Source organism: Gobio gobio (genome assembly GCF_949357685.1).
Source record: "Gobio gobio genome assembly, chromosome: 23".
In the NCBI taxonomy this organism is placed as follows: domain Eukaryota; kingdom Metazoa; phylum Chordata; class Actinopteri; order Cypriniformes; family Gobionidae; genus Gobio; species Gobio gobio.
The window spans coordinates 42,435,051-42,462,133 of record NC_137119.1 but is presented as its reverse complement, the minus strand read 5'-3'; the positions used below and the strand labels follow the sequence as shown (position 1 = coordinate 42,462,133).

The 27,083-nt window shown below is 36.6% G+C and overlaps 1 protein-coding gene across 3 annotated transcripts in view; it reads left to right on the top strand.

The window, feature by feature from the left end:
• scn5lab (sodium channel, voltage gated, type V-like, alpha b) overlaps window positions 1–27,083 on the top strand; it is a 183,044-nt gene that overhangs the window by 119,467 nt on the left and 36,494 nt on the right. For all 3 annotated transcript variants that reach the window (XM_079806384.1, XM_079806383.1, XM_079806382.1), the window contains 2 exons: window positions 12,042–12,162; window positions 20,801–20,955. In XM_079806384.1, coding sequence (XP_079662510.1) covers window positions 12,042–12,162; window positions 20,801–20,955 — 276 coding nt within the window. The remainder of the gene's footprint in view (window positions 1–12,041; window positions 12,163–20,800; window positions 20,956–27,083) is intronic.

The following is a 27,083-nucleotide window of genomic DNA, read 5'->3' as shown; positions in this document are numbered from 1 at the left end:
GTCATGTTCAAGAAACCAATTTGAAATGATTGGAGCTTTGTGACGGTGCATTATCCTGCTGGAAGTAGCCATCAGAGGATGGGGACATGGTGCTCATAAAGGGATGGACATGGTCAGAAACAATGCTCAGGTAGGCCGTGGCATTTAAACCATGCCCAATTGGCACTAAGGGGCCTAAAGTGTGCCAAGAAAACATCCCCCACACCATTACACCACCACCACCAGCCTGCACAGTGGTAACAAGGCATGATGGATCCATGTTCTCATTCTGTTTACGCCAAATTCTGACTCTACCATCTGAATGTCTCAACAGAAATCCAGACTCATCAGACCAGGCAACATTTTTCCAGTCTTCAACTGTCCAATTTTGGTGAGCTTGTGCAAATTGTCGCCTCTTTTTCCTATTTGTAGTGGAGATGAGTGGTACCCGGTGGGGTCTTCTGCTGTTGTAGCCCATCCGCCTCAAGGTTGTGTGTGTTGTGGCTTCACTAATGCTTTGCTGCAGACCTCGGTTGTAACGAGTGGTTATTTCAGTCAAAGTTGCTCTTCTATCAGCTTGAATCAGTCGGCCCATTCTCCTCTGACCTCTAGCATCAACAAGGCATTTTCTCCCACAGGACTGCCGCATACTGGATGTTTTTCCCTTTTCACACCATTCTTTGTAAACCCTAGAAATGGTTGTGCGTGAAAATCCCAGTAACTGAGCAGATTGTGAAATTCTCAGATCTGGCACCAACAACCAAGCCACGCTCAAAATTGCTTAAATCACTTTTCTTTCACATTCAGTGTGGAGTTCAGGAGATTGTCTTGACCAGGACCACACCCCTAAATGCATTGAAGCAACTGCCATGTGATTGGTTGATTAGATAATTGCATTCATGAGAAATTGAACAGGTGTTCCTAATAATCCTTTAGGTGAGTGTAGGTTTGTAACTAATTAGCATAATGTCCGCATCTTGCCTTGATTGGCTGAGCAGCGTCTCTTTGCCCCGCCCTCACACACTGTAATCGTCTCTGGGACTGGAAGAGTTTGGTGTGTGTTGTTCATGTGCCAAAAGCAAATCCACTTTGAGATTGAGACGGTCAAACCCACGCCATCATTACTGTTCATATCACTGTGTTATTATTATTTTTATTATTATTAGGGCTGTCAAAAGATTAATCGCGATTAATCGTATCCAAAATAAAAATTTGTGTTTACATAATATATGTGTGTGTACTCTGTTAATTATTATTTATATATAAATACACACACATTCATGTATATATTTAAGAAATATTTGCATGTATATACATTTATATAATCTATAATATATATAAATATAAATGTTTTCTATATAAAAATAATATTTTTTTCTTAAATATATACATGCTTGTGTGTGTATTTATATATAAATAATAATTAACAGAGTACACACACATATATTATGTAAACACAAACTTTTATTTTGGATGCGATTAATCTTTTGACAGCCCTAATTATTATTAGTTATTATTATTATTTTATAGACATATTGATATTGATAGCTATTATTATCATATCATTATGATCAATACATTATTGCTATTATTAATAATTTAACATCATGACTGTTTATATCACTGTGTGTCAAGAGCTGAGATTCAGATATGATAATGAGCATACGGTTTCTGACCAATCACAACAGACTGGGCTGCCTGACCAATCAGAGCAGAGCATCTCTCAGAAAGGCGGGGTTTAGAGAGGCTGAATCTTCGAATGAACCGTTTCAGGCTCTTGAGCTGATGTGAAGTGTATATAACGAGAACATTAAAGTGTTTTTGACCTTTGTGCATGTAAGCCTAGAGTAGGAGACTCCAGAATAACATTAGGAACATTTAAAACAGCATAACTATAGTCACACACACACTCTGAACATCAGGATTTCACCTCAGAGCGAGGTCAGACGAGCCTAATAAAGCGGCCAGGCCTCAGAAAGCATATGGCCGTGTGGAGGAGAGGAGTTTGGCCTGCGGATGGGTTTGAGCAGCTGATGCTCCGCCCTCCCTCCGTCCATCCATCCCTCCATCCCTCCGTCTTCTATGAGTTTCTCTCCTGCTGTTTTCCCGAGCAGAGCCCAGCGCTTTCTGAGAAGCGGCTTGTGTTGTGTGTGCGGCTCATTGAGTGCCAGGTGTGATTCTCACTCTCAGCTTTGATGATCGAGACATTTCTATGATCACATCACCTGTGCATTGCATCATGGGAAACTGAGGCTGCACGATATGAGATGATCAAACCCCAAAGTCTGCGATCTAATGAAATGAATCTGTGTGGATTTACCCTCGAGCCGCTCATGATGGTCTGCGTCTGCTCTGAGTCTCTGTGATGTGCATGAGGACACTCAGCATATGCCAAACATATTCATACACTTTAGTATTGTCATTTTACAGTTTCAATGTGAAATATGTGTCAATATTATTATTAGAGTTTTTACTGTGAAATATTAGTTATTTTGTTTTTAATTAATAATTGTGCAGTTTGTTTTATTTATTTATTATTTTTATAAAATGTGTGTAATATTTTGGTATAGGTATTTATATATATATATATATATATATATATATATATATATATATATATATATATATATATATATATATATATATATATAATATAAATACCTATACCAAAATATTACACACATTTTTATTTATTTATTTTTTTCAAAATCCAGGTTTGCTGTTTGTAGGGATGCACAATTTGGCAAAACATTTATTTTATGTTGTAAAGTAATAATAATAATATTAATAATGTTATATATATATATATATATATATATATATATATATATATATATATATATATATATATATATATATATATATATAATAATGTGTGTGTGTGTGTGTGTGTGTGACCACTGCTGTACAAACCTACTAAAAACTAAAAAGACATAAAAAATAAATAGAAACAGTTTAGACCACAATGCAATAGGGAGGAGGAGAATATAAAAACAATTATATACAGGTGCTGGTCATATAATTAGAATATCATCAAAAAGTTTATTTATTTCACTTATTCCATTCAAAAAGTGAAACTTGTATATTATATTCATTCATTATTCACCGACTGATATTTTAAAATGTGTATTTCTTTTAATTTTGATGATTATAACAGACAACTAAGGAAAATCCCAAATTCAGAGTTTGCTGGCCAATTAAGAACAGGGAAACCATGGTCCTTTAACCAGGTACTGGTTGCTTTGGCACTGTGTGCAGGTCCCAGTCCTGTTGGAAAATGAAATCTGCATCTCCATAAAGTTGGTCAGCAGCAGGAAGCATGAAGTCCTCTAAAACTTCCTGGTATACGGCTGGACCTCAGAAAATACAGCGGACCAACACCAGCAGATGACATGGCACCCCAAACCATCACTGACTGTGGAAACTTTACACTGGACCTCAAGCAACATGGATTGTGTGCCTCTCCTCTCTTCCTCCAGTCTCTGGGACCCTGATTTTACTTTCATCAGAGAACATAACTTTGGACCACTCAGCAGCCGTCCAGTCCTTTTTGTCTTTAGCACAGGCGAGACGCTTCTGACGCTGTCTGTTGTTCAAGAGTGCGACAGCTGAAACCCATGTCTTGCATACGTCTGTGTGTAGTGGTTCTTGAAGCACTGACTCCAGCTTCAGTCCACTCTTTGTGAATCTCCCCCACATTTTTGAATGGGTTTTGTTTCACAATCCTCTCCAGGGTGCGGTTATCCCTATTGCTTATACACTTTTTTTCTAGCACATCTTTTCCTTCCCTTCGCCTCTCTATTAATGTGCTTGGACACAGAGCTCTGTGAACAGCCAGCCTCTTTTGCAATGACCTTTTGTGTCTTGCCCTCCTTGTGCAAGGGGTCAATGATCTTCCCCATGATTGTGTGGCCTACAGAACTAGACTGAGAGACCATTTAAAGGCCTTTTGCAGGTGTTGTGAGTTAATCAGCTGATGAGAGTGTGGCACCAGGTGTCTTCAATATTCAACCTTTTCACAACATTCTAATTTTCTGAGATACTGAATTTGGGATTTTCCTTAGTTAAATCAGACTTAATTAAATCAACTTTTTTATGATATTCTAATTATATGACCAGCACCTGTATATACACAGATCAGGCATAACATTATGACAGGTGAATAACACTGATGATCTGTTAGTGGGTGGGATATATTAGGCAGCAAGTGAACATTTTGTCCTCAGAGTTGATGTGTTAGAAGCAGGAAAAATGGGCAAGCGTAAGGATTTGAGTGAGTTTGACAAGGGCCAGATTGTGACGGCTAGACAACTGGGTCAGAGCATCTCCAAAACTGCAGCTCTTGTGGGGTGTTCCCGGTCTGCAGTGGTCAGTCTCTATCAAAAGTGGAGGACCAGTGGAGAACCGGCCACAGGGTCATGGAGGACCAGTGGAGAACCGGCCACAGGGTCATGAAGGACCAGTTGAGAACCGGCCACAGGGTCATGGAGGACCAGTGGAGAACCGGCCACAGGGTTATGGCCGGCCAAGGCTCATTCTCCAAATCGTGCAGCCCTAATGTTTTCTTCAGTGTCGCTCAGACAGGCCGACGAGTAAACAGGTAATAATGCAGTATGGATTTGTCCCACATCCTCAGTGTCCAGCGCTCTAATGGCATCATGTGATCAGGTGGTGTTATTGATGTGTTTGCTGTGTGATTGACGGACGCTGCTTCTCGGCAGGTGGAAGTGAAGGATTGTTCTCTGTGAAATCACACATGCTCCGGGGTCTGGTTTCAGCGGCTCCTGGCCCAGCGGGAGGTTATTTATGGGGCTTTTGGTGGCGGCCGGTTTGCGCTGGGATTCCTCGCATGCCGGCGAACTGGAGTTTGCTCTGGGATGCGTGCGAGATGAACAAAGCTGCATGTGAATGGGCCGTCACGCTCCCCGACTCCGACCAAACGCTGGGATGTTGATGATGTCATTACCTGTTTACTGAGAGCTCAGCGAAAGTAGATCATATTCCACTGCAATCTCATCAGATCGTCCAATAGCGGCTGTAATCGGAGGAAAGGTTGACTGTGTTTATTGTCACAGGACTGAATGACAGCTGCGTGATTTAGGGAGGAGGATTCAGCCATTGTGCAGTGGGAAGGGAAATCAGATGTTAAAATCTGATGGCAGAATGGAAAGAAAACGAGATTAGAGGAAGATCACATGTCTGCTTTTGTCTCTCTGTTTGTGGGAGAATCTGCCTGGAAATGCCCAGTGTTTCCCAAAAAGCATCGCAAACCCACATCATATTTCACCCCGAAATCAAGATACATTTTGCATAAAGAAAATATTTTTTTTGCATTGTTAAATTATTTTCATGACAAATAAGCACACATACTATCCTAAAAATATACAAATTAACCAAAAAATAATTGTGTTCTAAACAATTGACAGCCAAGAATAAATGTAATTATTTATTATAATAAATACTTAAGTATACTAAGTATTAAAACTAATATTGTACATTTAAATACATTTATTTGAATTGTATTAATGTGCTTAATTATTATGAGAATAATGGTAATGTGCAGAGAGCTAATCAAATATTTAAACTCAAGACAATATTTCGTGTCTAATTTACTTGAGACAAGTATCCGTGTAATAAGCGGGAGAATGTACATCAGCCGGTTGTTATCGCAGAAGATCACTCTGGGTTTATTCTGAGATAATAACCCACTGATGTACATTATGCCTTACATAATTTACTGTTATTGCTATGGTGAGTGCATGTAAAATATGTAACAAGGACACTGTAAAATAAAGTTTTTAATATTAAAAAATATTAAATAAAAACAAAATAAGAAATTAAAGATGTGACCTGGACATGCTCTTGACAGGTTGAGATCAACTATTGTATATTTTTACACCTTTGTTCATGTTGTGCCATTATAGTATGAGAGTATTACTCTATATATTTTGCTAATTTTGCCGCCATGAATCATAATTTTCTACTTTTGCAGCTGCATTGACACTGTTTTGTATATTTTGGTCAATTTCCATTGAAGAGAGAGACATTTGAGAGCATGTTCTGTGTTGGAGCAGCTAAACCTCACAGCGAACACACACACACACACACACTCAGTTTCACTCTCAGGTCTTTATGATGTTTGCTGGGATGAGCTCTGGAGTTTCTCCGGCTGTTTTTATGTTGTCAGGATGAAGCTGTCATCCGGAGGGGTTCAGCCGGTCTGGTATTAAATTTCATTGGACAATCTCACACCGTCCGTCAGACGGTCTTCAGCTCCACTTAGCAGAGCGAGCCTCTTGTTTGAGCAGACGTGATGATGGACTGAGTGTCTCAGTTTGACAAGGAAACGAGAGTCGCACCTGGAGACTCACTCACCCCTGGATAGCAGAATAAATCAGTCTGTGGTTACACACACACACACACACACACACACACATTCATTCATGCGCACGCACACACACACACACACACTCACACCGAGCGCACACACACACACACACACTCACACCAAGCACATACTCACACTCACACTGAACACACTCACTCACACACATGCACAGACATTCACACACACCCACACACACATGTAGTGTTTTCATCTTTTATGGGGACTTTCCATAGGCGTAATGGTTTTTATACCGTACATACCGTATATTCTATCCCCCTACACTGCCCCTGCCCCTAAACCTAACCCTCACAGGAGACATTCTGCAATTTTACATTTTCAAAAAACATCACTTAGTCTGATTTATAAGATGTTTTCCTCATGGGGACCTAAAAATGTCCCCACAAGGATGAGGATTTCGGATATTGCTATCTTTGTGGGGACATTTTGTCCCCATAACGTGATGATTACCAGTCCCCACACACACACACACACACACACACACACACACACACACACACACACACACACACACACACACACTCACACCGAGCTCACACTCACACTGAACACACTCACTCAAACGCATGCACAGACATTCACACACACACACACACACACACACACACACACACACACACACACACACACACACACACACACACACACACACACACACACACACACACACACACACACACACACACACACACACAGACAGACACACACACACACACACTCACTCTCACACACATTCATACACATACACTCACTCTCACACAGACACACAGAATAAAGCAAAGCTTTCAACACTTTCTGCATTCAGAATATTAACCTAATATTTTTTTAGATCCATCCATCCATTCAATCCACCCATCCATCCATCATCATCCAATCCTTCCACCAATCCAATCCATCTATCCATCCATCCATCCAATCCTTCCTTCCATCCAATTCTTCCATCAATCCTTCTATCCATCCCATTCCATCCATCCCATCCAGCCCATTCCATCCCTTCCCATCCATCCATCCAGCCCATCCCATCCATCCATCCATCCAGCCCATTCCATCCCTTCCCATCCATCCATCCATCCCAGCCCAGCCCATCCCATCCCATTCCATCCACCCATCCCATCCCATCCCAATCCATCCATCCATCCATCCAATCCCAATCCATCCATCCATCCATCCATCCATCCATCCATCCATCCTATCATCCATCCATCCATCCATCCCATCCCAATCCATCCATCCATCCAATCCCATCCCCCATCCATCCATCCTATCATCCATCCATCCATCCTGTCATCCATCCATCCATCCCATCCAATCCATCCTATCATCCATCCCATCCAATCCATCCTATACATTTATTTATTTTATTTATAAATAAACAAGTTTCACAGTTTCACCCCAAAACATGGAAGATGGAGGGTTTTCACGATTATGCAACATGGCCAGAAAAAAAATTAATAATTATTTTTTTTATTTTATAAATATAATCTTTTGAGAACACTTTCATGTTCAATGTTTCCCATAGTATTGTGTGAGACAGTGGAGGGTGGACCTCGTTCCTTCTCGGGGGTCAGAGGGCATGGCCCCCGGGAGGACATTTTGTAAATTTTAAAGATAAATTCATTAATCTGGTGCACTTTGAGATTTCTAAATGAAGAGCTGCAACCCATATCCAGTGTGCAAATTGAACGGAGACAAACTCTGTGCACTGACTTTTCCCTGAACTTTAAAGGGGACTCTGGAGATGTGCGGATCGGCTCTAACGTCGCCGGAATCCACTTTAAAAATAAATCATCCACCTGTCAAATGCCCCAACCTGTGATATTCTCTCATCTCCATGATCATCACATTACAATTCTTCACATTCTCCGTCTTGAGCAGGATCACATCACATTGAAGCAGTTCTTATTCTTATTTCCTTAATAACCCAAACACAGGCTTTACTCCCTTCTGACTTCATTACATCATTGTTGGAAAACACTCCTATCAGAATCATTTCTGTTAAGGCTGTGTATATGTTTAGCTATTAAAGGAACACGCCCCTATTTTTTCAGGCTCATTTTCCGACTCCCCTAGAGTTAAAGTGTTGAGTTTTACCGTTTTTGAATCCGTTCAGCCGATCTCCGGGTCTGGCGGTAGCACTTTTAGCATAGCTTAGCATTGATCATTGACTCTGATTAGACCGTTAGCATCTCGCTCACAAATGACCAAAGAGTTTCCATATTTTTCCTGTTTAAAACTTGACTCTACTGTAGTTACATCGTGTACTAAGACCGACGGAAAATGAACCGCCAGACCCGGAAATCGGCTGAACGGATTCGAAACGGTAAAACTCAACGGTTTAACTCTAGGGGAGTCGGAAAGTGAGCCTGTTTTTAAAAATAGTTTTTGTTAAGTTATAAAGCAATATCTCATGTAGGGTTTTTCCTTTGTGTTTTATATAATGTCCACTGGGAGCTGCTCTAGGCATATATTTCCCTTGAAGAGAAATACCTGGAAAGTGAACTGTTTAGAACGATTCAGTCCAGTTTGGTGAACTATTCGACCAGTTGACTAAAAAGAGCCGGTTCAAAATAACGATTCGCTCACGAAAGGGCATCAATATGTGACCCGTTCTGGCGAAATGAGTCGGTAGTTGCAACGTTCGATTTTAAGATATGGGCTGATAATATGGAAAAACAATGAAAACATTTTTTTTTTTAAGCTAATTTCAAAGAACAGACATTCAAAAATAATCTCCCAAAGTTTCATAGTCCAGATAATTGAGTAAAGGTGTTTAAATGACTATTAAAGTTGACCGTTTTAATTCGCTGGAAATGAACATTGCTTTTCTCGACTCTCTTTATTCCAGGTGTCCCCTGTCACTGTCTCTGCTCTCTGATTATGGTGTTAAACGTTGTATAGACCCAATCAAAAAGCTTAGAAATGTACACAAACAGTGACACAAACGCTGATCATCTGTCAATGAGATGCACACACTCACTCACTAACACACACACACACACACACACACACAGGCACACACAGGCACACACACACACACACACACACACACTGCTTAGCTCTGTTTGCTAAACGTCTGGGCGAGACAAAATCACAGAAATCACTGAATAATTTAGAGTGGCTATAGTGTAGAGAAAAGACGTATGACAGAACGTTTGACGCAAATCAACCGGAGGTTCGAATCCGCCTTTTGCTGAACTCACTCTTCTCCCTTTCCCATCACATATCAGATCGGAAAGGCATTTATTTTAAATAAAAAATGAAGAAAACGTTAGAAAAGTGGAAATAAAGCGTCTAACGTGTTTAATAATACGTGTTTAAAGGGATAGTTCGCCCAAAAATGAAAATTAGCCCATCATTTACTCACCCTCAAGTCATCCGAGGTGTGTATGACATTCTTCTTTCAGACGAATAAAATCTGAGTTATATTACAAAAGTCCAGGCTAATCCAAGCATTATAACTGCAATCATAGTTGCTTTGTTTTTGAAGTCCATAAAAAGTGCATCTGTCCGTCAAATAACTGCTCCACACGGCTCTGGGGTGTTAATAAAGGCCTTCTGAAGCGAATCGATGCGTTTGTGTAAGAAAAATATCCATATTTAAAACTTTATCAAGTAAAGTTTCTACCGACCGCCTTCCCTGTTCAATTTATGGAAAAAGTGTTGAAAGTTCCCCTGCCGATCGAAAGACTAACGCGACCAGGTCATGACGTCACGAACACATCTTGAGTTTCACTTTCAACATTCAACACTTTTACACAGAAGGCGGTCAGCTGAAAGTTTACTTGATAAAGTTTAAAATATGGATATTTTTCTTACACAAACGCATCGATTCGCTTCAGAAGGCCTTTATTAACACCCCAGAGCTGCGTGGAGCAGTTATATGACGGACAGATGCACTTTTTATGGACTTCAAAAACAGAGCAACTATGATTGCAGTTATAATGCTTGGATTAGCCTGGACTTTTGTAATATAACTCAGATTTTATTTGTCTGAAAGAAGAATGTCTACACACCTCGGATGACTTGAGGGAGAGTAAATTATGGGCTAATTTTCAGTTTTGGGTGAATTATCCCTTTAATATCTCACACACGCACACACACACACAAGCATTTATATATATATATATATATATATATATATATATATATATATATATATATATATATATATATATATATATACAAACGTCTTTGGTCAAATTAAGCTGTAAAATCAATAGTTTATCCCTTTAAATGCAATGGATTTTGAAAGATATTAACAAAAAACGGCCAAAAAAAGTGATTCAATTGGAAAAAGAGGCCGGAAGACCATAATTTAAAACCACTCAAGGTGTGACTTTTACTAGGATATCATTTTAAAGCTTATCCTTTGATATCGAAATTTGGGTCACTGTGACTCATTTTGCTGGATCAGGTCACATATGTTGAAAACGGAAGTAAAAGAGGGACACACTTTCCGCGTCTTTATCAAAATCAACGCATTATGATGTATCTCTCATCCACCCGCAATTCATTGGAATGTTACTTTTTTATTACTTGGCCAGATCTGCGGATATAAGCGTGATCTGCGCATCACTATTGAGCGGTTTGAGAATGGACAGGAAAACACAACAGAACCGTGTCGTTGGAATGGGTATCTGAGCCGCCTCGTAATTCCTGCATACATTTGTCTTATGCTCATCTCTAATATATTTTATAGGTTTGATACTGCAGGTAAAACTGGCTTGTGAATCACTCAAACCGGTTCGCAAATCTCTCTGAAAGAATCATTTGTAAATCTGAAACACAGTGGGCCAGTTGTTCAAAGGTAAGATGATCGGATTTTGGTAAAAAAAAGAAAGAATCTGAAATCAAATTAGATCACGGAATCCAATCCTAGTTTTAATCTGGATCAAATCTTCAGTTTGTGTTGTTCAAAACTTGTCAGTAGGATTTGGATATCTTTGATCCAAAAAAACAGGATTATCCTGATCCCAATTTCCCAACTAGGATTTCAAGGTGGATTCCAGGAAGAAAATGTAGTAAAACTTTAAAACTGGTCAAAAAATACAACATTTGTATCATATAATACAAAAACACATATTTTATTTTGCTCTTGATTAGTTAGGCTAATTGTTAAAGTAATAAATTAGAAGTAGACATTAGGCTAGCCTTTCGGTAGGCTACAGTCAAAGTAAAAAAAGATTTAGCCACCGTAAAATAATCCCCAAACAGCTGTAAATATCAAACAATTTAAAGTGTTTATCACTTATAAGACTTTTCAATTCTTATCAATTATAAGAGATGAACCAGTCAAAAGTTCTTCGCAAGCGAACGCAAGGTTTCTCGGGTGAACGCTACGCAAAACTTTTTTGAGAGAACGCAAAAGCCTTTGATTTTTTTTCTCAACTCATATTTTTTCCATCACCATGTCCCTTTAGGGGCTCCGTAGAGCACTAGTAATTCAGATTTGGTAATCTGAAAAGGTGTGTATCTTGATCGGGGTGATCCAATCCAATTTTGCTTTGAAAAACAAGCACAAAAGTAAGATGGATTACCTGATCCTGGATAGCAAAACATGGGATTTCCAAATCCAGAACATTTTGATCCAGGGTAAATGTTTTGAACAACTGGCCCCATAAGATGCATTGGTCTGATTGGCTATCTTGATTTTCAGAGCGATGACACCAGCCTATCAGAGGGCAGCACCATCGACCTCCGGAAACCTGGCGAGGAGGAGGACGAATACTCGGAGATGGCAGAAGAGACCATGGACCCGGAAAACTGCTTTCCTGACCGTGCGTAACTCACAGCTGCAGTGTTTATTCTTATGATGAGTATTAACTAGGGATGCCACAATTCTCAATATAATATTGAACTGTTAGGTACGGCATTCACGGTTCAATACGCGCTTGTGAATTGCGGTTTTTCGGTTTTTCATTAAATAATTATATTTCTATAAATTCTATAATTTGCCTTCATCCCAATACTGAACAACGCGACATACATTCACATCACACGTTAGTGGTAGAGTTATACTCACGGAACACTATAGATATTCACAATCACCAAAGTTCATTATTTGCATGCGTTTTAAATCCTTGCCGGTTTCATTCGCGTGCGCGGTTTTAACATGTGCTTCTCCGAGCGCGCGCACTAAACGCCTGTCAAACACGCGATTACTGGACTAAGTAGTCGTCTTACTGCGTTAATACTGTCAAATACACACAAGGTTAACATAAACATAGTCGGTTATGTCTAAAGTGAAAGTAAACGGTGTGTGTCTGTATATTACATGCGTGCAGGTCTTTAATTGACAGCAGTGCAGCCTATAGTGAACACGCTGTCCTTAAAGGGACAGTTCACCTTCCTTATGTCATTATTTACTCACTCTAATATTGCTCCAAACCTGTATTAATTTCTCGATGAAACAATTTTCATTTTTGAGTGAAATATCCCTTTAATGTTAATACAACAACAAAAGACAAAGAGAAAATCACTCACTGCTCTTGCCTGAAGAACTAATACAGTAGCTTTAATAAGAATCAGTGTATATTTTATAGTGAAGTCTATGTAGTGTTTTATTTTTACATTCATTCATTCAATTTCATACTTAAATGCTGCTGTACAGCTCTGAGCTGCCAGTGTAAATCTTTATATATATTTATTTTATATTTTACAATACACTAGGAATATGTAAAAGGTTTTTTTTAAAGTAAAGTTTTAAGTTTAAGTAAGGGTTTGCAATTCTTTTAAGTAAAATAAAGAAAGAGTATTGCAATACAAAATAGCCTTTTTTTCTCCTTAACCTCTTGCTGTTCCTGTCGCCTAAGAATAGAATAACAAAAAACTGATGTGACAAGCCATCAGAACCGAACCGAAAACCGTGGTTAAAAACCGAGGTATTTATTGAACCGTGGACTAACTGTATTGTTGCATCCCTAGTATTAACCATTCAATAGTGGAGGTATAGAAGTAAAAATCACATTCATTCCCTCCATCTTTTCCAACCTGAAGCATTGTGAAAGACACAAACAACATGAATATTTAGCAAAAAACTATATAATGGAATGTTCTCACACACACACAAACAAATACACACACACACATTTGATAGAAAACATCAACCAATGAACTGACATTTAAAAAGGCAATGGGGCATTAAATTGAATGTCCTGCGTCAGCAAAGATTTGAAAAGGCCCGTCAGAGACGAAATGGTCCTGTGTTAATTTGATGATGACTGACTCTCCATATTTGATTTTGTACAAAGCATCGACCGGCCCGTCCAATCAGACGCGTCCGACATGCTAGAGACGCTGACTCTGGACTCGCAGCTGTCTGACTATAATAGCTTTGTATGATTAAAGATCATAGTTATTTTATCCTATTTGTTAGACATGAAATTGAAGGGCGGATCTTAGCGTCGAAATGCACCGATCAGGCATAACATTATGACCGGTGAAGTGAATAACACTGATGATCTCTTCATCTCCTGTTAGTGGGTGGATATATTAGGCAGCAAGTGAACATTTTGTCCTCAGAGTTGATGTGTTGGAAGCAGGAAAAATGGGCAAGCGTAAGGATTTGAGACTGGCTTACCTGGGGAACACATGGCACCAGGTGCACTATGGGAAGAAGGCAAGCCGGCGGAGGCATTGATGCTTTGGGCTGCTGGGAAACCTTGGGTCCTGCCATCCATGTGGATGTTGCTTTGACACGTCCCACCTACCTAAGCATTGTTGCAGACTTACAGGACTTAAAAGATCTGCTGCCAACATCTTGGTGCCAGATACCACAGCACACCTTCAGGGGTCTAGTGGAGTCGACGGGTCAGCAAAAGCGGGACCAACACAATATTAGGAAGGTGGTCATAATTTTATGCCTGATTGGTCGCCAAGTCATTTGAAAACCTAATTATTAACTTTGACTTCTTTATCCAAAGCGATGAGGATTCCTCTAAAGAAGTCAATAAGACGAGAAGTGCTATTAATTAGGGCTGTCAAAAGATTAATCACGATTAATCGCATCCAAAATAAAAGTTTGTGTTTACATAATATATGTGTATTATTATTTATATATAAATACACACACAAGCATGTATATATTTAAGAAAAAAATATTATTTTTATATATAAAATATTAATATTTATATATATTATAGATTATATAAATGTACTATATACAGTATATACATGCAAATATTTCTTAAATATATACATGCTTGTGTGTGTGTGTGTATTTATATATAAATAATAATTAACAGAGTACACACACATATATTATGTAAACACAAACTTTTATTTTGGATGCGATTAATCGCGATTAATCTTTTGACAGCCCTACTATTAATGCAACATTTCAAAAGTGTTCATGCATTTAGTCTAGAACATGATATTTTGCACACTCATTAATAAACAATATTCCATATAGAACACTAGAGTTCTTTATGATTCTATATAAGGAGAAATGTCTTAAATGCTTTCATGTTTAACAGGGTATTTCAATTATATTTTCTAGCGATAAAGTGTGTTTACGAGCGGTTTAATCCATAAAGTTTTAGGAGAATTAAAAATGAATGAGTGCATTAAAACAAAATCCATCAAATGATCCCGTGATGACGGTTCTGTGTATGAATCGCCTGATGGAATCTTTGAAGATTCCAAATGGAATCCTCAAGCAGTTTTCCCTCCAAATTTGAAAATAAGACATTAAAAAAGATGGAGGGTTTTTATATTCTGTGCTGTGTGTGTGTGTGTGTGTGTGTGATGAGCAGGTTACACACCCGCCTGAAATCTGCACTTTATAAGCGCTTGACTTTATTACGTGTGGTAGAAAACAATGGGATTGCTGCGCGGGACAGCCCATAAACGGCTGTCTCTCTTAAGGAGAGGATGAGTTATGAGAAATGAGCTGCCATGTATTTCCTCTGATAATTCTCAGACGGCAGATCAGATTTCTCACCTATAAATGGAGTAACGGCAGATTTTCCCGTGGCTGGATTGGACCCGCTGGAGAAGTGAAGAGGGCAGAGTCACACATTATAGAGGGAATCACAGGAGAATGTGTCCGGAGTGTGTGCACTGCAACGAGAACTTCCTACTTGAAGGAGAAATTCATGCATTTTAGACATTAATGATTTTAATGCATGATATCTTAATGAGTTAACACCATATTTTCCTGAAATATGTCACTTTTTTATCATATAAAGCGTGCAACATACTAATACTAATATTTATTTATTTATAGATACTAATACATTAACTTTTTTATAGACATCCTATTATTTAATTATTTGTTTACATTTTATTTGTTTGTTTGTTTATAGGCATACTAATATGAATATGTATTATTGATTTAATTTATAGACATACAGATCATAGTATACATTGATTGTTTGTTTATATATTGCACATTTAATACATTTGAGAAATGTATGATTTTAAAATACCATATTTTCCTGAAATAAGTCCCTTTTGTATCATCTAAAACATGTGTCATACTGATACTATTAAATGTATTTATTTAAACATTTACATTTTTTACACACATACTAATATTTATTTATTTATTAAATTTTTTTATTTATTTATTTATAGACATACTAATACAAATATATTTGCATTTATTATATTTATTTATTTGTTTGCTTATAGACGTATTCATATTAATATACATTAGTTATTTATTTATTTGATATACATACTAATACTAATATAGATTATTTGTTTGTTTATTTCCTAAACGTTCTACTTAAAGGAGAAATTAATGCATTTTAGACAAGATATCTTAATGAGTTAACACCATATTTTCCTGAAATAAGTCACCTTTTTATCATATAAAGTGTGCGACATACTAATATTTATTTATTTATTTATAGATACTAATATACTTTAACTTTTTTATAGACATCCTATTATTTAATTATTTGTTTACATTTTATTTGTTTGTTTGTTTATAGGCATAATAATATGCATATTTATTATTGATTTATTTCATTTATAGACATACAGATCAAATTTATGATTTTAATGCATGATATCTTAATGTCACTTTTTATAATATAAAGCGTGCAACATACTAATATTTAAAACAAAAATGCACCGCCTCCTCTCATTGAGTCCGGTTAACCCTCTGAACATGGCGAACGGGTTCTGCTGGATTTTTCCTCATGACAGTGTGTTAGTATTGGTGTGACCGGTCTGAATTTTGCACGAGGTTGCACATAACGTTAATTCTACTAATTCCCACAGATTTCGCGCTCGCATCTGAAGCGCACACACATACCGTAATAAAGCCGCCTCTGACATACAAGTGCAAAAATGAGCTCCTTTTTCCAGCTTATTAATGGTCAAATACACCCAAAAATGTCTCAATGCCCATCTTGGTGAGCCCACTGTGAGAGACATAATCTAAAAAAAAAATCCAAATATCACAATGTATGATTTTTTACCTATTTATTTGTATGATACAGCTGCAAATAAGTATTTGAACACCTGTCTATCAGCTAGAATTCTGACCCTCAAAGACCTGTTAGTCTGCCTTTAAAATGTCCACCTCCACTCCATTTATTATCCTAAATTAGATGCACCTGTTTGAGGTCGTTAGCTGCATAAAGACACCTGTCCACCCCATACAATCAGTAAGAATACAACTACTAACATGGCCAAGACCAAAGAGCTGTCCAAAGACACTAGAGACAAAATTGTACACCTCCACAAGGCTGGAAAGGGCTACGGGGAAATTGCCAAGCAGCTTGGTGAAAAAAGGTCCACTGTTGGAGCAATCATTAGAAAATGGAAGAAGCTAAACATGACTGTCAATCTCCCTCGGACTGGGGCTCCATGCAAGATCTCACCTCGTGGGGTCTCAATGATCCTAAGGTGAGAAATCAGCCCAGAACTACACGGAGGAGCTGCTCAATGACCTGAAAAGAGCTGGACCACCGTTTCCAAGGTTACTGTTGGTAATACACTAAGACGTCATGGTTTGAAATCATGCATGGCACGGAAGGTTCCCCTGCTTAAACCAGCACATGTCCAGGCCCGTCTTAAGTTTGCCAATGACCATTTGGATGATCCAGAGGAGTCATGGGAGAAAGTCATGTGGTCAGATGAGAACAAAATAGAACATTTTGCTCATAATTCCACTAAACGTGTTTGGAGGAAGAAGAATGATGAGTACCATCCTAAGAACACCATCCCTACTGTGAAGCATGGGGGTGGCAGCATCATGCTGTGGGGGTGTTTTTCTGCACATGAGACAGGGCAACTGCACTGTATTAAGGAGAGGATGACCGGGGCCATGTATTGTGAGATTTTGGGGAACAACCTCCTTCCCTCAGTTAGAGCATTGAAGATGGGTCGAGGCTGGGTCTTCCAACATGACAATGACCCGAAGCACAGCCAGGAGAACCAAGGAGTGGCTCTGTAAGAAGCAGATCAAGGTTCTGGCGAAGCCTAGCCAGTCTCCAGACCTAAACCCAATAGAGAATCTTTGGAGGAGCTCAAACTCAGGCCAGAAACCTGACTGATCTAGAGAAGATCTGTGTGGAGGAGTGGGCCAAAATCCCTCCTGCAGTGCAAACCTGCTGAAAAACTACAGCAAACGTTTGACCTCTGTAATTGCAAACAAAGGCTACTGTACCAAATATTAACATTGATTTTCTCAGGTGTTCAAATACTTATTTGCAGCTATATCATACAAATAAATATTTAAAAATTCATACATTGTGATTTCTGGATTTTTTTTTTAGATTATGTCTCTCACAGTGGACATGCACCTACAATGACAATTTCAGAGCCCTCCATGATTTCTAAGTGGGAGAACTTGCAAAATAGCAGGGTGTTCAAATACTTATTTTCCTCACTGTAGGTTTAAAAAAAATAATAATTTCACGGCGTGGTGAGGTGTTTCCTGAGATGATGAAGTCACCAGTATCTCTCAGACTCGCTGGCCGTTTGATGGGCTCTGATGGCTTTAATTGCCTGATGAATGGTGATCCCGGGTGCTAAAATGTCTGAGGCGGCCAATGGAGAGCAGGAGCATCACTACAAATTGAGTTGAGAGAACCCTATTACCATAACCCTGTTATTCAGTTTACAGGCAATAAGTTAATTTAGAAGAGCTCAGATGGAGTAATGGAGACGCTTGGACGGCCATGCGAGCTCAAATGGGGTTTCATGGCAGGGACTCGCTGTTGTAGACGCTGTGAGAGCGCCAGAGATACCGGCCGGATTAGGGCATGCAAAAGCCCACGCAGAGACCGACAGATTAGCAGCACGAGGACCGCTTACAGCCCTGCGCTGACTTCATCAGTCGTGTGTGTGTGTTTGTTTGTGTGTGTTCAACAAAGAGGTTTTGAAAGTGGAAAAGTCAGCAGAAAGAGTTTCTTCTCACTTATAGTCTCAGTTATTTCTGATCGATGTGTGAATAATCTGTTTAAAGTTACACTCTAAAAAAGCAATTGGGTTGTTTTAACCCAGCGATTTGGTTGTTTTAAGCAAACATTTAACCCAACCGCTGGGTTAAAACAACCCATTCACTGGGTTAAAACAACACAATTGCTGGGTTAAAACAACCCATTCACTGGGTTAAAACAACCCAATTGCTGGGTCAAAACAGCCCATTCACTGGGTTAAAACAACCCAATTGCTGGGTCAAAACAGCCCATTCACTGGGTCAAAACAACCCAATTGCTGGGTCAAAACAACCCAATTGCTGGGTCAAAACAACCCAATTGCTGGGTTAAAACAACCCATTCACTGGGTTAAAACAACCCAATTGCTGGGTCAAAACAGCCCATTCACTGGGTTAAAACAATCCAATTGCTGGGTCAAAACAGCCCATTCACTGGGTCAAAACAACCCAATTGCTGGGTTAAAACAACCCAATTGCTGGGTCAAAACAACCCATTCACTGGGTTAAAACAACCCAATTGCTGGGTTAAAACAACCCAATTGCTGGGATAAAACAACCCATTCACTGGGTTAAAACAACCCAATTGCTGGGTCAAAACAACCCATTCACTGTGTTAAAACAACCCAATTGCTGGGTCAAAACAACCCATTCACTGTGTTAAAACAACCCAATTGCTGGGTCAAAACAACCCATTCACTGTGTTAAAACAACCCAATTGCTGGGTCAAAACAACCCATTCACTGGGTTAAAACAACCCAATTGCTGGGTTAGTCCATTTTCAACCCATCTTGGGTTGTTTTTAACCCAGTATTTTTAGAGTGTATAGTTCAGTCCACTATTATTTCTTTAAAAAAATTAAAAAAGTGAAGCGTTTTTTTGTTTTTAAAATTCTGTTATTGTAGTCATTGAAATTTATTAATTTAAAGGAATCATTTCAATGTCATGTGACAAACATAAAACAGGAAATTACGTCATAGCATGGACCCAGTACAATACAAAATATATACATTTTTACTTTGTGATTTTTTTTGAGAACTTTTTGTTGATGTTTTAATGCTTTCAAATATTTTTTGTTTTCCTATTATTTATCATTCAGTCACGTTCTTTATTTAATGTTGAAATAAAGATGAAATAAAAATAAATAAATAAATAAATATTATAAAATAAAATAGTTGTAAAACTTAAACTAAATTAAATAAATAACTAACTAAGGCCTAAAACTAAAATAAAAATAAATTAAATATAAATATTTAAAAAAAGAAAAATCAATAAAATGACAAAAGCACATAACGAAATGCCTAAAAATTAAACAAAAATTAACATAAAAGCTCATTCAAAATATAAATACAACTATAAAAGAAAACAAAAATAACTATAATAAATATAAATATTACATATTTTAAAATAGATTTATCATATAATAAAATAAAAAAATCCACGATATTTGTACAAAATATATACATTTTTACTTTATATAATTAGTTTGAGAACGATTTGTTGATGTATTTTTAATGTTTTCATAATATTTATCATTTAGTTACATTCAACATTCCCCTTAATTGAAATAAAGCTGAAATAAAATAAAAGAATAGAAGAATAAAAATATTAGTTGGAAAACTTAAACTAAACAGAAATTAGAAATGTTGCCTTTGTCAAGTTGAAGCACTGAAATTGTTAACTGGGAGAAAATAAAACGAACCTAAAACTGGAATAAAAATGTATTAAATATAAATATATATATATAAGTATTATTAAAACTAATAAAATGACAAAAGCACATAAAATGACTAAAAATAAACAAAAAATTAACATGAAAACTGAAAATATAAAAATAACAGCTAATTCAAAATATTTAAATAAAATTAAAATAAATTAATAAAAAATGTATATAAATATTACATTTCATGTTTTTTAAAATAGGTCATTCATCATCTTGGAACCATTCCCACTGACTCGTTTACATTTTTTAAATGTAATAATTGTAATTGTAATTGAATTGTAATGTTTGTTTCCCCCAGTGTGTGTCCGCCGCTTTAAGTGCTGTGACATCAACACGTCGGAGGGTCTGGGCCGGGCCTGGTGGCGTCTGAGGAAGACGTGTTATCAGATCGTGGAGCACAGCTGGTTTGAGACCTTCATCATCTTCATGATCCTCCTCAGCAGTGGAGCGCTGGTGAGCCTCAGTTGAAAATATCAATTAGTCCTCATTGTGTTGATGTTGTCTTGCGGATTTGGAATTTCCACCTGATGAAATGAAAGCGGCAAAAAATCGACCAATCAGAAATTTGGTCGAGCCAGAACGAATCGACTAATCGACTGAGAGATTACAGCCCTACAAAATACATTGTTTAATGGCTATAACAAGTATACACTCACCTAAAGGATTATTAGGAACACACACTAATACTGTGTTTGACCCCTTTCGCCTTCAGAACTGCCTTAATTCTACGTGGCATTGATTCAACAAGGTGCTGAAAGCATTCTTTAGAAATGTTGGCCCATATTGATAGGAGAGCATCTTCTTTCCAAGATGGCTCCTGTCTGTATACGCTAATGTTCTCTCGTTATAAAGTATCTTCTTATTAAACTGTTTGTACACTTACAAAGTTCTCAATGCTTCGGTTTGCATGTAGGGACCCTCATTATGCTGCGATTTAATTTTACTTACTCTATGCCCCATTTACTAGCGTTATAAGCTAATCTGTTTTTAGAGATAAAACTCTTTACATTCGATTTTCATGAAAACGCATCCCAGAGAACGATCTACTCGCTAACCATGTGTTAATTACCCCTAGGTTCATTTTTCACCAGAGTTGTCCTTTAATGAACGTACATTAAGACAAAATGTTATGCTCAAATATGCAAATTGTCATTATCAAATTAAATATGCATTAATTTGCATACATTCCCAGGACAGGTTCAAATCTGAACAACGGATACAATTAGGTTTAATTTTGTTAATGAGGTTTTTTACACGTTTTTATCACTCCATAAATCAGAAAATCATATCAACAGGCAGAAAAAAAATAATTTTCACCATGATTTTAGGAATAAAATGTGATGTTAATCTGGCAAAATGAATGAAACTGTAAAGTTTGGTGTGTGTGAAGCTGCTGAAGTGGACATTTCTGACTCAAACTCAACGCCTGGATCATAGATCAATTGAACACTTAAATGCGTATTTTGAGTTTTCTTTCCAATAGTCACATGTTATGAAAGCAAAATAGCCCCCCTTTTTGAGAATAGTCATGAAAATGCACTATCCAAACTTAAAGGGCTGTAATTCAAGAATGCTTTGGAATATAGATGTAAGTTTGGTCTTGTTTTAAAGAAGACACTCAGCAGATTATTGCTGAAAGCATTTCAAAATATGAAAGTATGAAAAAGTTATGGAAGTTTAAATTGACTGTAAATGAAAAATACTGTAATAAATATTTTTATTTTATATAAAATATATATTTTACAAATAATGTTTTACTTCAAAATTACTATAAAATCAAAGCCAAATGTCTACCCAAGTTGAGTTCCAAATTTGAAGTTGATATCACAAAAATTAAAGTCCCCATGAGATTTTGTTTAGGCGCAGGACCAAAAATAGCCACCGGGTGTCACACATTGCATTGATTGTTTTGATGCAGACTCCTGTCAATTTCTGTCCAAATATCACTTCCATCACAAAATATGGAACCTTGAGACTCAGACCTTTCCGACGATATGCGTTTTGTCAAGATCAGAAAATATTTAGATTATAAAGTAGTTAAAATAAATGTTGTAATACGAAACATGACGCCGCCCACTAGGGGAGGAGCCCGCTAGAACAATTTAGAGTACTGTTTCCATGGTAACGCAACGTCTGATTTCAAATCGGTTTTCACAGGATGAATTTTGAGTTCATAAGCTTTCAAATGATACCTAATTTATGATAATTACTAAAATATATGATACGAAAAAAAGGCGATCAAAAAAAGAGGGCGTGGCGGTGACAGTTAAGGGGTTAAAGAGCTTGTGGGAAGCGTCAGTAAAGACATCTCACTGGTGCTTTTGCTTGCTTCACTGACCTCAGGACAGCTTTATCCTCTCTGTCATGAAACCAAGCACAGGCAGGAAGTGGCAGCTCACTTCCTGTTAGCTGGCCTGTGGCGGCCGCTGTCCCGCTGACCGGCGTCTCTATGAGCGAGCTGTCACTCGCCCGCAAACGCAGATTTCATCAGACGCTAATCTACATCAACACCTGCCACAAACGCTTCTAATCCCAGAGTCATCCTGTCATACAGCCTCGGTTTACTATTAACACTCTTATTCATTTCCTGCCAGACGCTTGTGTGTCTTTTTGAGGGGTTATCAAGTAAAAATACTGAAGAATTATTAAATAAATTGGTTAATTAGATAAGGTGCATTCAAATAGCTAGGTTTGTTAAATTAGATGTGTATGATTATCATCAGATTTTAAAAAAATGTATTAATTAATCGAAGACTCATTAAAGGTGCAGTGTGTAATATTTATGAGGCTCTATTGACAGAAATGCAATATAATATACTTGACAATGTTTTCAGTTGTGTATAAAGACGTTATGTGTTTATTACCTTAGAATGAGCTGTTTCTATCTATACACACCGCGGGTCCGCTTTCAGGGAAGCCGCCATTTTGCGCCGCCATGTTTCTATGGTAGCCCTAAACGGACAAACTTCTCTACAGAAGGCTATCTACTCTCTGCTGTCTCAGACGATGACATCTTTGTCCTGTGTCAGCCACCGTAGCTTCTCTATGTGCTCCGAAAGTTTGATTGCAATTCACAACCTTACCACTAGATGCCGCTGAAACTTACACACTGCACCTTTAAATTGATCAAAAGTGACAGTGAAGACGTTTTTAATGTTATAAAATATTTCTATTTTAAATAAATGTGTGTTGTACCCATCTATTTAGCAAGTCATTAATTTAGTCTTCAGGAATCATTTCAATGTCATGTGACAAAAAAGATACAACAGGAAATGATGTCATAGATGGACCCTTCTCCCGAAAAAAAAAAATTTGTTAAAAATCCATAATATTTGTACAAAATACATACATTTTTAACCTAATATAGTTTGTTGAGAACTTGTTTGTTTTAATTTTTTTTTAATATTTTAAAAAATATTTTAATATTATTTATTATTTAGTTACGTTCTTTATTTAATATTTTATTACTTTTTTCTTGAAGGAAACAGTGAGCCAGTGCACTTGATTAACAATTCTGTTCATTGAAAATAAAATAAAATAAATAAATAAATAAAAATAATATTCTGAAAGCTATTGAAATTAGATATGTATGATTGATATGATTTTTAAAAAATAAATTAATACATCGAAGACATTAAATTGATCAAAAGTGACAGTAAAGACATTTATAATGTTACAAAATAAAAAATAAATGCTGTTATATTCATGAAAGAATCCTGAAAAATCAAACAAAAATATGAACTGTTTTCAACATTGATAATAATCAGAAATCATAAAAGGATCATGTGACTCTGAAGACTGGAGTAATGATGATAAATTCAGCTTTGATCACAGGAATAAATTACATTTTAACATATATTCACATAGAAAACACTTTTTTTTAATTGTAATAATATATCACAATATTGCTGTTTTTACTGTATTTTTGATTAAATAAATGCAGCTTTGGTGAGACCTTTTAAAAAATCCCACCACCCCAAACTTTTGAACAGTAGTGTAAATGTACATTAACTACTAATATTAGTAATGAAAGTTATTCAATTTTAGCATGAACGAATATTATTTGCTTATGCATGACACCGAAAACAGTAAATGCCAGAGCAAAAAATATATTCCCTCTGCATAATATTATATAACAGCGGTCCTTAAAGCCCAGAGTCCTGTGTGTGTGTGTGTGTGTGTGTGTGTGTCACAGAGCGGGCCGAATGTCAGCGCTCAGTGCCAGGTGTGTGCCGACCGGCTGGTATTTTAGTGGCATTTACCAGCAGCTTCAGCAGGCAGCTGTTCCTTCAGACGTGCACTTGAAGGATTACACGTGAAAACTGAAAGTAAGCAGAAAAGGAGAAACCGCAGAGTCAGCAAAAACCAGTGGAGAGTTTCACATCGGCTGGACACAGATGTGTGTCTGGACATCGCATGTGTGCTAGAGTAGAACCGCTCACACAAACAGTCTGGACACTTCATACAGCATCCAGGAATTAAATTCATCATTTGCTCATCCTAATGCTCTATATAAATAAAACAGACGTTACCTTAAATTATATATACAGTGTGTGTGTATATAGACATCCTTAAAAAAGCTGATGGAAATGGGAAAACACTCAATACTAAAATCAAAACAGAAAATATAAATCTAAAAGTCTAAGACAAATTTCCCAGGAATGGGACAATAAAGTATATTCTATTCTGTTCTATTCTATTCTATTCTATTCTAATTCAAAATATTAATAAATATTATTGTCAAAATTATTGTTAAATAAAAATTAACTGAAATAAAACATTAAAAAAATACTATTATATTATAATCCAATATATAATATTATTATAATATGATTATTTTTTATGTAGAGTCCAAGTAAACATTTCTTGCTTTTATTTATTTTTACTACAGCAAAAATGACATTAAAAATTAAATTAAAAAGACTTAAACTTATTATGCATATATTAGGGCTGTCAAAAGATTAATCGCGATTAATCGCATCCAAAATAAAAGTTTGTGTTTACATAATATATGTGTGTGTACTCTGTTAATTATTATTTATATATAAATACACACACATTCATGTATATATTTAAGAAATATTTGCATGTATATACTGTATATACATTTATTTAATCTATAATATATATAAATATAAATGTTTTATATATAAAAATAATATTTTTTTCTTAAATATAAACATGCTTTTGTGTGTTTTTATATATAAATAATAATTAACAGAGTACACACACATATATTATGTAAACACAAACTTTTATTTTGGATGAGAATAATCGCGATTAATCTTTTGACAGCCCTAGTGTATATATATATATACAAAGAAACATTTCTCATTTTTATTTAGTTTAACTTGAATATAAATATAATATAAATCGCGATACTGAACTCACGATACGATATGTATCCCGATATTTTAAGCCAAAATAAAGAAGTGGATTTTTTCAAACTTTTTTATTATTAGTGTATTATTATCAGGACGCACAAATATTCCCCCATTGCATTATTATACATTATATACAACATTATATATAGTCGTTTAATGTAATAATGTCACTGAAACCCCGTAAACTTTCATTTTTCCCCCTCACGCATTGCTCACTCTTTCAATGCAGTTAGCATCTCTCCCGGTGCTCGCTATATCCCGCCTCTTCCGCTATTAATGCACAATACATATAAGAATAAACCATCTAAAATGCTTTGAATAATCATACTAGGGATGTCACGGTACCAAAATTCCAGTAGTCTGTACTAATACCATAAAAATTGTACGGTACTCTGTACCAGTTTCGGTACCACAGCTAAATGTTTTTTTATATTTTTATTTAACTATTTAAAAAATATATATTAAATGTATTAAGTTATTATTTTTGATGATAATCTTTATAAATAAATAATACAAACATTTCAGTACCGACTTGGTACAGAAGTACCGGTACTTGTGACATCCCTAAATCATACTACTAATACTAAATGTGATGTGGTGATTTAAATGATGTTTGCGCTCTCACTTTGAGGAGTGTGTGTGCTCTTCAAATGATCAGTTCTAATCGCAAGAAAGCGTGTCAAAATGGCCACTCTCAAACTGTAAATATTTAGCTCATCCAAGAATTTTAATTCTGCGTTTACTCACTCTCATGTTGTTTTCGCGCGTCACACAATCATTTGAACGTCCGTGTTTACTACAGTGTTTACAGCCTCTTCAGAAGATTCGATTAGTTCTTTTCCGATGCCTTTATGACATTTTTTTGTATCTTTCAAGTTTGAGAGGAATGGAACAGAAATCCCTCAGGTTTCATAAAGAATATCTTCATTTGTGTTTGGAAGTTAAACGAAAAACAACATGATGACAGAATTTACATTTGTGGTACATTTGTAAATTTGTATTTGGGTGAATTATACCTTTTAACCCTCTCGAGTCGTCGGTCGCTTTTTTTCTTATCAGTGCCAAAGAGACTCAAATAAATTTATGAGTTATTTATCATTCAGGCAAGTGTTATACATCATTATAATATGTTAAGTTTCTTTTTTTTTAGTACAGTCACAATAAAAACAAATTGTTGTGCTTTTTGCTAAATAAAGA